This window comes from Primulina huaijiensis, chromosome 7 (genome assembly GCF_012295235.1).
Source record: "Primulina huaijiensis isolate GDHJ02 chromosome 7, ASM1229523v2, whole genome shotgun sequence".
NCBI classification, from domain to species: Eukaryota; Viridiplantae; Streptophyta; class Magnoliopsida; order Lamiales; family Gesneriaceae; genus Primulina; species Primulina huaijiensis.
In genome coordinates, this window is record NC_133312.1 from 17,847,406 (window position 1) to 17,863,375 (window position 15,970).

General features: G+C 35.5%; 2 protein-coding genes across 2 annotated transcripts; one reads left to right on the plus strand and one right to left on the minus strand.

Annotated features, from left to right (window-relative positions):
- Window positions 1-7,059: 7,059 nt before the first annotated feature.
- On the minus strand, window positions 7,060-9,296 carry LOC140981526 (uncharacterized). Its single transcript, XM_073447950.1, has 5 exons — window positions 9,136-9,296; window positions 8,885-9,055; window positions 7,854-8,803; window positions 7,585-7,766; window positions 7,060-7,505 (listed from the first exon to the last, which is right to left on the minus strand). Exons 3-5 carry the CDS (start codon window positions 7,969-7,971, stop codon window positions 7,092-7,094), a joined length of 714 nt encoding a protein of 237 aa, XP_073304051.1. The 5' UTR covers window positions 7,972-8,803; window positions 8,885-9,055; window positions 9,136-9,296; the 3' UTR covers window positions 7,060-7,091.
- A 1,020-nt stretch (window positions 9,297-10,316) lies between these two features.
- Window positions 10,317-15,443, plus strand: LOC140981512 (uncharacterized). The gene is made up of 9 exons (XM_073447933.1): window positions 10,317-10,759; window positions 12,622-12,771; window positions 13,331-13,545; window positions 13,649-13,719; window positions 13,874-14,036; window positions 14,298-14,487; window positions 14,691-14,849; window positions 14,950-15,038; window positions 15,189-15,443. Exons 1-9 carry the CDS (start codon window positions 10,390-10,392, stop codon window positions 15,285-15,287), a joined length of 1,506 nt encoding a protein of 501 aa, XP_073304034.1. The 5' UTR covers window positions 10,317-10,389; the 3' UTR covers window positions 15,288-15,443.
- Window positions 15,444-15,970: the final 527 nt, after the last annotated feature.

The window sequence follows — 15,970 nt, forward strand, 5'->3', positions numbered from 1 at the left end:
TTGCTCACTTAATGAAAGACATTCTCCGACCGATTCAGGACTTCAATAGTTTTGCATTGCTACAAGTCAACCATGTCCTGCACCAGTCACGATAAAGATCTGGATTTATGTCACTATCCCAGAATAGAAAGATTACTTAAACATCCTACAAGCTTTGAGGGAACTAACAGTTACTAAAAAGGATGCTCGGCAGCAACTCTTTAAAAGAACGGGATTCCAAGATACACAAGCAAAGAGAACATTAAATATTTGCTGAAGAACATTCAAAATTTCTAATGATAGCTTCAACTAGTTGGCTGGCTTGTTAACAAGAAGCGGTTCGAAATGTAAGTGCTCGTGAAAGTAAAGACACATGATTTTTATGGGTGTTCGTAGATAAAACTCCTACGTCACCCCTTCTTCCTCTTTAGGAAGGATTCCACTAAAAAGATTTGGCTTTAAAAACTTATTGCAACAGCCCACTCCAATCAGCACTTATCAAGTGGTTTATATTCTAACCGTTCAAGAAAAACTTTCAACCGCCTAACAACGATTGAAAACAAATTTTGAAATCAAATATTTTTAAATAATTTATTCACCTCCTTCTAAACTCTTTCTCGATCCTAACAATTTCTTCATCAGAAGAATTTTTAATGTTTTCAAACTCTTATGTAAATTAAGTTATTTAAACTTTTCTTCTAGAAATTTTTCTAAATCAGAAACAGAAGACTTAAATTTAAAATCTTTTATTTCTAGAGAGGATTGAATATAAAAAGATGCAATAGAAACAATATTAGTTTCTGCTTTAGTTTGTACATGAACATCGGGTTTAATTTGATTGATAGCCATAACAATTTATCTATACGATCTTTTAGAGAAATAATTTCTTCTCCTATTATTGTAAGATACAGATTTGTATAATTTTGTTTTTCAAATATCTTATTTATATCTTTAACAGTTAATCAATAACATATCATTATCAAATAATTTTTAAAAGTAGTAAAATTTAAAACTTTATTATTTTTTATATAATAAAATATTGCTGAGGAGGATAAACATATTTTTGAATCTGTTCAAAAGAAAGTTTATAATTTCTTTCAAGAACAGAAATACAATCTATAACAAATGTTTTAAAAAATCAAGGAACAAAATTTATTAATTTATTTTGATTTTCACAGTACTTTTAAAATCCTGTAATTATATAATCAAATTCTTTTTCAGAGAAACTTTTAAAGTGCAAATCTCTGAAAGATTCTCATTTGGAATTATAAAATTCATGATTGATCATTGCTCTAGTACGAGATCTTTTTGTAAAATCAATTTTTGATTTATTATTCATTAAATAGTAAAATTCATTTATGAAACTGTATCACTTTTCCTAACTTTTTGAAAATTACTTTGATGTACTATATTATTTTGATTACTAATTAAATCTTCTACTGTATTTTTTAAAGAAGATTCTATGTCTTCTCTTATTTGAGAAGTAGAAGCTCCAGAAGTTTGAGGAATATCCATCATATAATCTAAATGTGAAATAAAAGAATGACTAGATATTGATCTAGCATAAACAGAAGATGATAATAATCTTCTTTGTTCATAATTAAACTATATTTGAACATATCCTTCTTTGGTGTGTATAACTTGTTGTAAATCTCTATTTATTATAGGATTTCTAGGAAAAGCTTGTTCAATCATCCAGTTTTCTGAAAATTCAATTTCTTCTCATTTTATAGATATACAAGTTGTAATATTAAATCTTCTAAATTAGTTTCTATTAGAATTGTTTCATTTAATTGTTTGTCAATTCTTTTACACATAGGATTTAGAGTGAATAATGGTTTATAATAAATACGATAATAGATACATATTACTTCTGTTCCAAGAGTATAATTATAACCATATATTTTAACATTTAATTTTAAAGAATCTAATATATTTATATCTGATAAAGATAAATATAAATTTAGATAAATATCAAAATATAATAGACCATGAAATAGATTAGATTGAATTATTCTCATTAGAGATTGTTTCCAATTTAAATTTGAATTTATGATTAAATAAGAAAATCATTATCTTCTTATAAATGCTATAATAATCCAAAAACAAGTGCATTGTTTATTTTATTTTATTGTAATTTTTTAAATTGAAAATTTTAAAATAAGATAATCTAAATTAAAAATTCAATTAATTTTATATTCTTCATCCTCTCCCTATGTTCAAACGATAGGGAATCACTATTTGCATTGAATTTGGGGGACATTTAAAAAAATGAGATTAAGTCATAAAAGATTTAAAAAACAATAACTCTGCTTTTTTTTAAAAAAAAAGAGTTGACTCTTGATTATTACATTAAACCTTAATAACACTTTTAACTTTATAAATTAACTGTTATCTTCTTTTTCTTCTCAGTAGACGCATTTCCACTTCTTCTCCCAAATTGAAAAAGGGCTCCCCAAATCTAAAACCTCATCTACCACATCTACTGCTTCCGCATTACATTAAATCCAACTTGATCACCGGTTGTTGCTCATTCATCAGATCTAGATCTAAATCTACTCCTACGTATCTTGCCCGATTCTTCTGTATTTGAAGACCAGTTAGTCTGTATTTGAAGAAAAAACACAGTAAGTTTTCTCCATTTTCTTTGAACCACATTCATTGTTTTTTTCATGTAGAAGAATTCATCTTGGTCGACCGAAATTAAGTCGGTCGACTGAGAAGTATTCTTCTTGGTCGACCGACTTAATTTCGGTCGACCAAGAAGAACTCTTCTTCTTGGTCGACTTAGAAGAATTATTCTATTTCGGCCAAGAAGAATTCTTCTTTTTGGTCGACCGCAATTAAGTCGATCGACCGAGAAGTATTCTTCTGGGTCGACCGACTTAATTTCGGTCGACCAAGAAATATTTCTTGGTCGACCAACAAATTTTGGGTCGACCTGGTGTGGTCACGCTTTTTTTATTATTATTAAAAAACTTTTTTCCATTCTAATTATCATATTTTTTATTTTTTGGTGAATTTTGTAGATATGCCAACAGTTATTCTTGTTCATTTCGATGAGAAATGAGAAGTGAGTGAGGAGCTGGTATATAAATAGAATCCAGGGCTCAATGCAAAGTTTGTTGCTATCCAGTTGAGGATGATATTTGTTATTTTGAAACTTTAAAAAGTGAACTATATAGAGCTGGGAAAATAGAAGATACAGTCAACTTGAGGATGAGTTATCTTCTAGATTTGCCATGCAACATTCAACCGATTTATATAGAGAATTACCATGATTTGAAAGCATATTTGTATCTTGGTTGTCCGAGAAGTAGGCCAGTGCTTCAAGTTAAAATTGAAGTTGTTGCTTCTTTTGACATTTTTTATAATGTGCACGGATACGGTATTGATGAAAATATTTGCAATTTTAACGAACATAGACATTTTGATGATAATTTTCAGTTGAATATTGTTTCTGTGGATCGTAATAATAGCAGTGACTTTTTCGATGAAGAACATAATGTGGATGCCATGCATGTGGATCATAGTAACACAGACGAGTTATGTGATGAAGCACGTAATGACGCAAATGAGGTCGAGGCAAATGTGGTTGCAAGTAATGACGCAAATTTGGTTGCGGATGTCGATATTGATAATGACACATTTTCATTTATGGATGGTTCAAACTTGTTTGTTGGTCAAGAATTTCCAAACCGAGAAGCGATGAAAAAAGAGATAATTAGAACAAGTTTGAAAGCTTGCTTTGAATTTGAGACGGTTAAAAGTAGCCAAAAAGTGTACGCCGTAAAATGTGTAGTGTCTGATTGTAAGTGAAGAATCTGGACCTCAAAGATTAAGAATGATTCACATGCATCTCTGTTCGGACATATTGAAATACACACACATGTGGTTTGACTGGGAGACGAAAGAGAATCTGTCGAGCGAGTTATGTTGTTGTTCGTGATATGTTGGTGGATAATTTCCAAAGTCATCCAGTGCCAATTGTACCAAAAGCGGTGATGGCGATGATGCGCAATAATATGAATGCTGATATATCATACTACAAGGCTTGGAAAGGGAAAGAACTAGCAGACAATATGTTGAAAGCTGATCCTACGAAGAATTTTACTCTATTGATTTGTTATTTGCACATGGTTGAGCAGATGAATCGAGGAAGCATAACAGAAATATTTGTCGACGAAAAAAATCGATTCAAGTATATGTTTCTTGCCTTTGGTGCATGCGTGAGAGGATATCGAAATATGCGGAAAGTTGTATTAATTGATGGTACGTGGTTGAAGGGCAAGTATAATGGTGTTTTACTGGTGGCATCGGCACAAGATGGAAATTATCACCAATATCCTTTGGCGTGGAGAATCGTAGATGTCGAGTCTACTTCTTCGTGGAGTTGGTTTTTAACGAAGTTGTTAGAAGTAGTACCAGATGAGGATGAACTGGTTATAATTTCTGACAGGCATCAGGGAATCATTAATGTGGTTTCTACTGTCTATAGAAATGCGCATCATGGTCATTGTACGTGGCATTTATCCCCAAACATGAAAACTAGATGCAAAAAGAAGGGTGCAACCGAAATGTTTTTGCACATTGCAAAAATTTATAAGCCTTTCGAGTTTGATATTGCATACAATGATTTTAGGAATAGATATCCTGAGGCAGCGCAATTTTTGGACGAGAGAGATTCACTTGATAGATGGAGTCGAGCATATTGTCCAAAGACCCGTTACAATATTATGACGACAAACGGGGTTGAGTCGATCAATGCTAGACTACTTGAAGAGAGGAAGCTGCCAATTATTGCACTCTTAGATTCTTTGCAGAAACTGACCTCATCTTGGTTTGCCCGATATCGCCACACATCAGTTGCAAGTAACACTAATTTGACCCCTACATCGATGGGATTCTTCGTAGCAAGTTCACTGATGCCCAGGGAATGCAAGTTTTTGAATTAGGACGTCTGGAGTTTGATGTTAGGAGCCGTGGACATTCGAACGTAGTGGACCTGTAATAAAAAAGATGCACATATTGAGTTTTTGATATTGATAGAATCCCATGTGCTCATACCATTACAGCCAGTTGGTTAGCCAAGATTGATATATATGATATGTGTTCAGAGTACTATTCTACAATGTCATGGTGTGTGGCTTACTCAGAGACTGTGTATCCTGTTCCGGAAGAAAATGAATGGCCATGCAACATTAATTTTCCATTGGTGTTGCCTCCTTTGTTAGAGAAGAGAGTTGGCAGCAGAAAACAAAACATAATTCCTTCAATCGGTGAATTCAGCAAAAGATAGAAGGCTGGAAGTTTGGGTCGATCGAAAAGCAAAGGGTCAACCCAAAGGCTGGAAGTTTGGGTCGACTTGTTACTTCTGGGTCGACCCAAAGGTGGGACTTTGTGTCGACCATTTGCATGAGGGTCGACCAAAAGGCTTGAGCTTTGGGTCGACCCTTGCAAGCTTGTGGGTCGACCAAAAGTTCTAGCCTTTGGGTCGACCCTCGACCCAAAAGCAAGCAAGGGTCGACCCAGAGTTCCAGCCTTTGGTCGATCCAAATTTTTTTTTATTGTGAAATTGAGATTCTTAATTGTCGAAAAGATGTAACATAATTGTGAAATTACGATTCATATTTTTAAAAATGTAACGTAATTGTGATTCTGTGATTCATAAGTTTTTAAAATATAACATAATTGTGAAATTACGATTTATATTTTCAAAAATGTAACGTTATTTTGATTCTGTTATTAATATGTTATAACATATAACATAATTGTGAAATTACGATGCATATTTTTTAAAATGTAATATAATTGTGAAATTACGATTCGTATTTTTTAAAATGTAACATAATTATGATTTTGTTATTCATATATTAAAACATATAATATAAATGTGAAATTACAATTCATATGTTTTTAAAATGTAACATAATTGTGAAATTACGATTCATATTTTTTAAAATGTAACGTAATTGTGATTCTGTGATTCATAAGTTTTTGAAATATAACATCATTGTGAAATTACGATTCATATTTTAAAAAATGTAACTTTATTTTGATTCTGTGATTCATATGTTATAACATATAACATAATTGTGAAATTACGATGCATATTTTTAAAAATGTAATATAATTGTGAAATTATAATTTGTATTTTTTAAAATGTAACATAATTGTGATTATGTGATTTATATGTTAAAATGTAACATAATTGTGAAATTACGATTAAAACATGTAACATAAATATGAAATTACGATTCATATGTTTTTAAAATGTAACATAATTGTGAAATTACGATTCATATTTTTTAAAATGTAACGTAATTGTGATTCTGTGATTCATATATTTTTAAAATATAACATAATTGTGCAATTACGATTCATATTATAAAAAATATAACGTAATTGTGATTATGTGATTCATATATTAAAACATATAACATAAATGTGAAATTACTATTCATATTTCTTAAACTTTTTAAACCTTGAAACCCTAAACCTCAAAGCAACTCTGATCGACCCAGATATGAAGAGGGGTCGACCCAGATATGGGTCGATCAGATATGAACATGGGTCAACCCAAAAGCACCATGGTCCACCCAAATATTAACAAGGGTCGACTCAAAAGCACAGTGGTCTTTTTGCTCGACCCAAAAATCACTATGGTCGACCAAAAATCAACAGAGTCGACCCAAAGTTAGGCATATCGACCCACAATCAACATGGTCGACCCAAAAAGCAAGTAAAGTCGACCCAAACCAACAATAGAAAAAAAAAACAATGTCCAATAATTACATAAAACTGTCCAATACATCATAGCGATGTCCAATCATTAGCAAACATATTACAAGTTAAAAAAAATCTAAACTCAGATACTATTCTATCATCTAAAGTTAGTACTACTTGCGCACTCTTCCTTGACATAGAGTATCTAGCAACAGCTAACACAAATGCTCCTGAATCTTCATTGTGAAAAAACAAAAAAAAAAAAAGAGAAGTTATTATTTACTGTAATAATAATAAAAAGAATAATGAATTTATTATATTTTAAATAGAAATATGACAACATACTGATTAATCTTCGCTCTGAATTCATCGTGTAGCTTTATATGTCATGCCATCTCAGAGTGTGGGTTGTTCCCAACAATGGATAGCAGACGAGCAACGTTTATAAGTATAGGCTCTATGTCCTCATTCAAAGCTTTGACGTTGGGGTCGTGCCTCCGCTGCAAGTCAAAAATACTGCACTTATTCACCCCTATCACGCGTTTTAACAAAAACCAGTGCCCATCTCTATGGACAGATATGAGAATTCTTCGTGCCTTTTCCCACGAGTGGCAGGGCCATTCTGGATCAATACCTTTCACTATCCCCACCAGATTTGCGTTGACAAATTTGTCTTGATCTTCAGCCAATACCGACATCGAAGTGTAGAAATGCCTATCCATCAACGACACATCTAGGGACATCACTTCAGGACATCGGATATGCATCTCAAGCAATCCCCGAAGAGCTTCGTCCATGTGCTGCATTCGACAGAAGAATTGGTTTTCAAAGTTTAAAGATAAGTATGAATGCTGATACACAGGAGTTGTAAATGCTTACAGAGACAGTGACACTCGAGTTCGCGATCGCCATGGGCCCGTAGAACGTCTTCCCATATTCGTTGTAAAAGCCTTTAATCTTACTCGGTGAACGCACGAGCATCGAAGCCCTAACTTGCGCCATCGAGATGTTTACCTTCAAAGTCACGCTCTCCGCAAGTGGCCTCATACCGTCATCTATAACTGCCTAAAACAGACGGTTAGCTGCGTAAATTGATAATTATAACAACTTTAATGCAAATAGGAAAAGATAAAATGTCGTGAACTAACCTCTCGACGTGCTCGCCTTGCCAACTGCCATAGCCGCATCAGAAGTTACCTGGATATCTAAAACAAAAAGTTTGTTGAGTAATATACTATACAAAAATATATAATCAAAAAAGTGCATTGAGTAATATGCTCGCCTTCGGAGGATTCCTTTGTTATGACTGGAAGCCTAGGCTCAAATCTCGGTTGTTGCAGTGCTTGGCTACTACTGCCAATTTCTCTAGCCAGATTATCATCCATGCCTAACAACATACATCAAACAAATTAATATTAGAATGACAATTCTAATAAATCAATCTATTACGTAAACATAAATATTATTAATAAAATTAACTCATCAAAATATGTCTCGGATGATTTCTTCTTCTGCCCTCTACTATAGACTATGATATAATCTCTCTCATGATGCACTGGCATGTGAGACCTCATCTCAGCAAAACCAGCTCTAATCTGTTCAGTCAAACTCGATCTCAACTCATCGAGACCAAGATTCATAGTCGATTTCAAGTCATCGATAGCCAGATTTATATTCCTGATACACGCCCTGGTCTTAATAAATCCTGTTGTCATCTGAAGACGCATAGACGTAACGGTATCCTCCAATTCTGTCAACCGCCTCTCGAAAAGATGCTCCAAGGGAGATGGGCGGTGGGAAGGATTGAATCCAAAGTGGACTCTAGGACCCGTACACATGGGAGCACTGGTGCTAGAGCTGGATCTACTGACATCACCAGAACGGGTGCCGGAAACATCCGGAGATGAATGTGCAGAAGGCGTGTGCTGGACTGAGGGAGACTCTAGATGGTGCTCGCTACATATGACTGTCTGACCCTGCCTCTAGAGCTCGAGTACCCGAGTGGTGACCGCATCGAGCGCAGAATCAACAAAAATCCCGGTCGTATAATACGGTGAAACGAGCTCCTCAGGAGTAGGAGTCAAACATCCAAGACAATCTTACATTTAATTAATAACGTATCAGATTAATTAAAAATTAAGTCCACAGTTATTATATCAAATCAATTCATATTACTTACATCTATAACACAGTCACCAAAGGCTGCAGTGACATCAACCGTAGATGGGGCATGGTTTGATGGCCACGTGTTAGTCACCCACTGAAACATCCTGGGCAACATCAAACCGTCCACATCTCTTCTCTTTGCAAACTTTTGTGCCACGCTCGGATAATATTCATAAGCGAAGATCTGTAACATAAATTTCAAACAATGTTATTAGTAAAAATAAAGATAACAAATCTAATTTTAACATTCAAAAAATAATATACCTGCAGAGACAACACAAAACCACCGACAAGGAATCTGCCATCAACTTCTTTCCGACCATGTGCCTCGGTGAGGTAATTATATCGCCCTAAAGGTCCTTCTTCAAACATCGGACCACATCACGAAAGGCTACTTTACCCCACGGATAGTTGTTAAACCTATCCAAATCTTCTATAAGCCTCAGGTATTTAGGGTTGATCTTATTCGTTTTTTTCCTAGTCCCTTCACCGAACACAAAACAACAGAAATAAAGATTAGCCATCTTTAAGTTCTCCACGTCTACATCAGTCTCATTTTGCACTTGGACATTCTTCTTTGCCTCCAAATCACTCAAAACTATCTCAGACTTACCGGCAAAGTGTCTGGAGCCAAAGACACCTCCCTTTGATACATCTACAGGCTCTGTAGCACAATCGAGGCCAGTTATTAAACAATACTCTAACAAAGAAAATCTAACTGGCCTCTTGCGCACCACCATCCAAAACTCATCACTACCCGTGTCAACTGTCTGATTACTCATCAAATACCACATAATTTGACTAGAAATATTAAAATCTCTATGATACATAACCAAATTACCAAAAGGAGACTGCTCGAAAAAAAGGGCTCTCTCGTCGTTGTTGAGGTTGTGATAAATCTTCTCGGCAATCTTTTTATATCTTGATTCGAGTGTCTACTTGCAGCAAAAAATTGCATCCATGCTTAGTTTTCTCGGCAAATATACCTGTTTCAGATACAAATATATTAGAATAATACAATTTGTGTGGATGTTATTCAGTCGACTTAAAAACATTGAGTAGCGTGGGTCGACCCACGCTTGGTCGACCAAGCCACTTTCTTCCTCAACACACGCACGCAGTGGTTCGACCCTTTCTTCCTCAACACGACGCATGTAGAATCAAATAACCAAATAAAAGTGAACATACCATATTTTCGTTAGCCATTTCTCGAATGCGTAACAAAAATCAAGATTCGATTGTTGAAGAAGGGTTGCGTCGATTGAGAAGATTTCTGTGTCGACGGGGAATTAAGTTTACGGTAGAAGGGGGAATCCAAAAAGTGAAGTGAAGGTTCGCTTAATCAATTTTAAACGTATTAATACTTAAAAATAAAAAAACATTTATGTAAATTGACATTTAGATTTTTTTTTAATAAGTCCCGAAGTCCTCCCCCTTCCCAAAATTTCCCTAAATTTGGTTGGTTTGACTTTCAGATTCCATCGACTTCTTCACTCTCCAGTCAACACCTGCCCACCAATGGCGGCCTCAGCTCTCAGCATGAACCTCAACCTTAACGGCGTCGCCCCGCCGCGTTTCTCCCTACTTTCTTACGCCCTAAGCGCCAAAATAGGAACAGTTCACAATCATTTCATTGACCCGAATCTCCCCTTCTCATCTTCAGCTTCGATTTGCATCGGCAGCAGAACGACACATATGAGTCGGCCCATGCCGGCGGGAGCAACCGGGTCGTTTCGGGTCCCGGACTCAAGCTCACTCGCGTTCGACGTAGTCGTCGTTGGAGCGGGTATAATCGGGCTGACCATCGCCCGCCATTTCCTCCTCCACTCAAATCTCTCTGTGGCCCTAGTCGACGCGGCGGTTCCATGTGCCGGTGCCACCGGTGCAGGTAACTTTACGTTGATTGTTTGATATTTGCTTATTTTATATAAAAATTCAGGTATATTTTTTTTTGAAATTCTATTTGTTTGTTGATGTCATCATTTATGATATAATATATTCTGAAAAGTGTTTTTTTTTTAATCTAACGTTTATTTAACTACTTGGTGGATTTAAGCCTTGATATACTAAAATCTGCTTCAAAGTTGTTATGTATAATTGAAGTTTATTATACGATAATATTCTGAAGAAGATGAAATCTCATTTCTGTTATTCATCGACGAGTACAGCAGCATCTAAATATACAAATCAAGACATGACAACCTAATCTAATATATCCAAAGTTTTAAAATTAAAACCAGTGATGAAAGTTATCTAACAATTTAAATGCCTACCATTATCCTATTTTCGGATATTCAGCACTTACCCTGAAGTTGGGTGGTATATATAATGCCCAACTTGGACATCAAGTCTTCAAATGTAGGTCGGAACAGGGCATTTGTTAGGATGTCTGCATCTTCTGACTGGCTAGGAACGTAGCTGAGTTTCAAGGTCCACTTCTCAATCTTTTCACTTATGACATGACGATCTACCTCAACATGTTTGGTTCGATCATGATATACTGGATTCTTGACAATACTTATTGCAACTTGATTGTCACACTTTAGTTCCACTGTTTGATGACCTTCCAATCTCAATTCAGTTAGCAATCTTTGAAGCCATATGCCTTCGCAAATCCCATTAGCCAAAATTCGAAATTACGCTTCTGCACTAGTTCTTGTCACAGCAGTTTGCTTCTTGCTACGTCATGTTACTAGGTGAACCCATACAAACAAGCAATACCTAGATGGGGATCATCTGTCAGTTGGAGCACCTGTCCAGTTAGCATCATTATATAATTGTATATTTCTAGTGGTAGTTTTGCATAAACATAATCTTTTTCAATGAGACCCTTTTAGGTATTTCAATACTCGGAAAACAACCTCCATCTTTTCCTCTGTTGGATTGTTCATGAATTGGCTTATGACCTCTACAAAAATTCAATGTCGGGTCTTGTGTGGGAATGATATATCAGCTTGCCTACTAATCTCTGATATCTTCCTATGGCAACTGGTGGACTCTCTTCCTTAATTCCAATTTTTATATTTGGGTCCGTAGATGTATCGACAGGCTTGCACCCCGATATCCTTGTTTCTTTCAAGAGATCCAACACATATTTTCTTTGTGAAAACAGAATTCTTTGCCTAGATCTGGCCATTTTCATTCCCAGAAAATATTTCAAAGGCCCTAAGTTCTTCATCTCGAATTTTTTTAAGAGCAACTATTTTATATGAGTGATTTCCTCCTCATGGTTCCCAGTGATAACAATATCGTCAACATATATGATTATGAGAAAGATCCTATCTTCATTGGAGTGTTTGACAAACATTGTGGGCTGATTGGCACTGCATGTATCCGTCTCCTTCCAAAACTTTGCCGAACCTATGAAATCAGACTCGAGGAGATTGCTTAGACCATAGAGTGATTTCTTCAACCTACATACTTTGTTGACAGTGGGGTTTGAAACAAATCTCGGAGGTATCTCCATGCAGACTGCTTGTTCCAGATCTCCATTCACGAGGCATTTTAACATTGAGCTGACATAGGGGCCAGTCCAAATTTGCAGCGATGGATAGAAGTACACAGACCGTATTGAGCAAGGCTACAAGTGCAAAGCTTTCTTGATAATTAATCTCATATGCTTGGGTATATCATTTTGCTACTAATCGTGCTTTAAATCGTTCAATACTTCTATCGGCCTTATGCTTGTATGTGAACTTGGTCTCTTGCATTGTGATTAGGTTTAGTATTTGAACTTGGTCTCATTTTTAGGGCAGGGTTACATTTGGAGGGTTCACAAGATACCTGGGAGTGAGAAATGGGAGCTAGCAATTAGAAGCCACCAACTGTGGGAAGCTCTAGCTGTGAGTATTCAAAGTCAGGGCATGGATCCTTTACAGGAACTTGGATGGAAGAAGACAGGTAGTACTAAATGATGAGTTTCTGGGAGTTTTTTTTTATTCTGTCATTGCATGAATATTTTTTTATATGCGAATCCGGTTACATAGAATAGATATGCCTCTGTAATTTTATTAACATTTTATTTTACTAGCTCGTTATTGCTTATATTGAATTCTATGCCCTATTGTTGGAGTTGTGCATCTAACTTTTTCTGTGTTTTTTTTACGCATAAAATATTTCCTCTGTTTGTTGCATAGTTTTTTTATGGAGATTAATCCAGTATCTTTACATTACATGTAGCTAGACTGTTAAAAACGTTGAATGCGTTCACAGAAGAATGAATTTCTCCGTGATGATAATATGTGATTATCCTACGATATGTTTTCCTCCAAAGGAATACCTGTTTGGTAATACATGTCATGCAATATACTTGATGAGATAGTCGTGGTTACAAATGTTCAAGTTTTTCTACTTGTGGATGATTCTTCTCTTTGTAATTTCTAGGCACCTCATAACTTTCGTACAAAGTTTAAGTACTTTTGAGGTGTTATTAAAATTATTGATTACTTTTTGTTTAAAGGAAGCTTGCTAGTTGGTAGAACTGCAGAGGACTGTTCTGTGTTGAGGAGGAAGGTGGAGAAGCTAAAGGATGCTGGCTTGGGGGCCGAGTTCTTGTCTAGCGATGATTTACAGACAGAGGAACCTGCTCTTGATCTTGGAGAGGAATGTGGTGCAGCTTTTATGCCAGATGACTGCCAACTAGATGCTCGGCATGCCGTTGCTTTTATTGAGAAGGTTGCAATTCATTTGTCCTCCTTTAAGCGACTATGGCATCTCAAGTCATACTCTAAAAAAATTTGTGCTTCATTCATATAATGCTTATAGATTCATTTGATAGGGTAACAGATATTATGCTGCACATGGAAGATATGCTGAGTTTTATTACGAGCCGGTGACCAGTTTTCTGAGGTCTGGCAGTTATCTATTCAAGCTATCATGTATACTTTTGTTTTCGATCTTGACTAGATTAACAACGCATTTTAGGAAATTCTTTGAGTATGTGTGACGGGTATGCATAGACTAGTGCGAGACACCATAAGAATTCTATTATAATTAAATTTAGGTCCCAGAGTAGTGGAGAGATTGAAGCAGTTCAGACTTCCAAGAATACTCTGTTCAGTAAAAAAGCTGTCGTCATGGCAACAGGCTGTTGGACTGGTTCTTTGATACACGAGGTTTTGAAGAATTCAGAAATTTTAATGAATTTCCCAGTAAAGCCTCGGAAGGTGAGACTTCGTGTGTAAGTTTAATGTTTAATTTGCTTTGTCATGTTCCAGTCATGTTTTACTCAGATACTTGAAGTTTCAGTATATACAGAATACAGTATGTCGTCCTGGAACCTCTATCTTGCTTCCTATTATTTGCTTTTTTTCAAAGTCTAATTACCCTGACATGGAATTGAGAAGGTATATTGTATTAATATCCAGATTAAATTATTTTTATGGGAATAAACGAAACTGCTCGATGCTTTGTGATTCACGCGACAGGGTCATCTGCTCGTTCTCGAGAATTTCAAGTCCTTAAATCTGAATCATGGGCTAATGGAGGTGGGGTATGGCAATCATGAATCGGCAACCATAAGATCTGCAAAATCAGAATCAGAGATCGGATATGATGCAAACACTTCCTCTATTTCAATGACAGCCACCATGGACATGTCAGGAAGGCTTGTTCTTGGTAGTTCTGAAACTTTTAAGTTTTCTTTTACCCCCTTCGTCCTTCAGCCATCATCAAACTCATATGAGTTGCACTTTATGGAACTAACTGCGACAACTCACTAAAAGGATTTGTGTAGTGCTCCATTCGCTGTCTGGTCTGGCTGCGAAGAAATAACTGGAGTTGCTTACTTATGCTTTCCTTAATCTGCTCTGTTCTTGTAGGAAGCAGCCGTCAGCTTGTCGGATTCAGCACAGAAGTTGATGAATCTATTATTGATCGGATATGGGAAAGGGCAAGAGAATTCTTTCCCACATTAACAAAAATGTCACTTAGAGATTTGAGTAAAAGCCGAGAAGTAAGAGTTGGACTGAGACCTTATAGTAAGTATTCGATGAACAAAACTTTTCATTATTACCTCATATATGTCAGTATTTTAAGTTATTTCCAAGTGATCTACCCTGTTATTGTTTATTGTACCAGTGCCTGGTGGAAAGCCGGTGCTTGGACCTGTGCCTGGATTGTCTAACTTGTTTATTGCTGCTGGACATGAAGGAGAAGGACTCTCATTGGTAACTATCCTGTTCGTACTCCAATGTTTCTTGCATCGCAAGATTCGATTATCCCAGACTTTCTTTACACTTGATTGATCAATTGCCGTTTTACGAGTAGTTGTACACATAGTGGTAGTCTCACAGGGAAAATTGCTTTGACTCTTACAGGCTTTGGGGACAGCGGAAATGATTGTGGACATGGTGTTGGAGAATCCTCCAAAAGTCAATCCAGCACCATTTTCTGCGAGTGTTTTAAGTTCCTCGTAAATTTCTGTACTGTTTCTCCCACGAATGAATCATTTAATTGTCTTATTTTGTTTGTAAATCACTGCTTCCCGTTCAGCATAGCGAATTCGGTTGAGAATTACAGAAATATTGATTCAAAAAAATGAAGTCTTTTTCTCTCAATCTGTTAGTTATTTTACGTATTTGCCTGGTGATCTGGCTTCAAATGGGCTTGTGTTGAATCATTTATCCATTTTGGTGGTTGCTGCTGGCTTGAGCATAGTTCATCATCCGCCTCTGGTTTGAGGCATTTCTTATTTAAAAATTTCATATCCATTTTGATTGTTTAAATGTTTTCTATATATATATATATATAGAAAATTAAATTCGTCTTCTTTCAATTTATAAAATTAACGAATAACTATATTTCAAACATATTTCAATATTGATGTTATTTCATACATAGGTTCTCCAATTAATCCCTTTGATCCAAATCAGATAACAGACCAATCCAAAAAATATTTTCTTAATTTCAATAACCCAACAAATTCTATATTTCTAGTTGTCATCCTATAAAAACTAATGAGATGGCACACGTTGCGCATATGTATAATATTATTGATCGATAAGATAGTGTAGATAAGTAAATATATTTTTCGAAAAATAAAACCTAGATACATTACATTCTCCAATGTAATATTTTTACACATTTAGCAAAAAAAAAA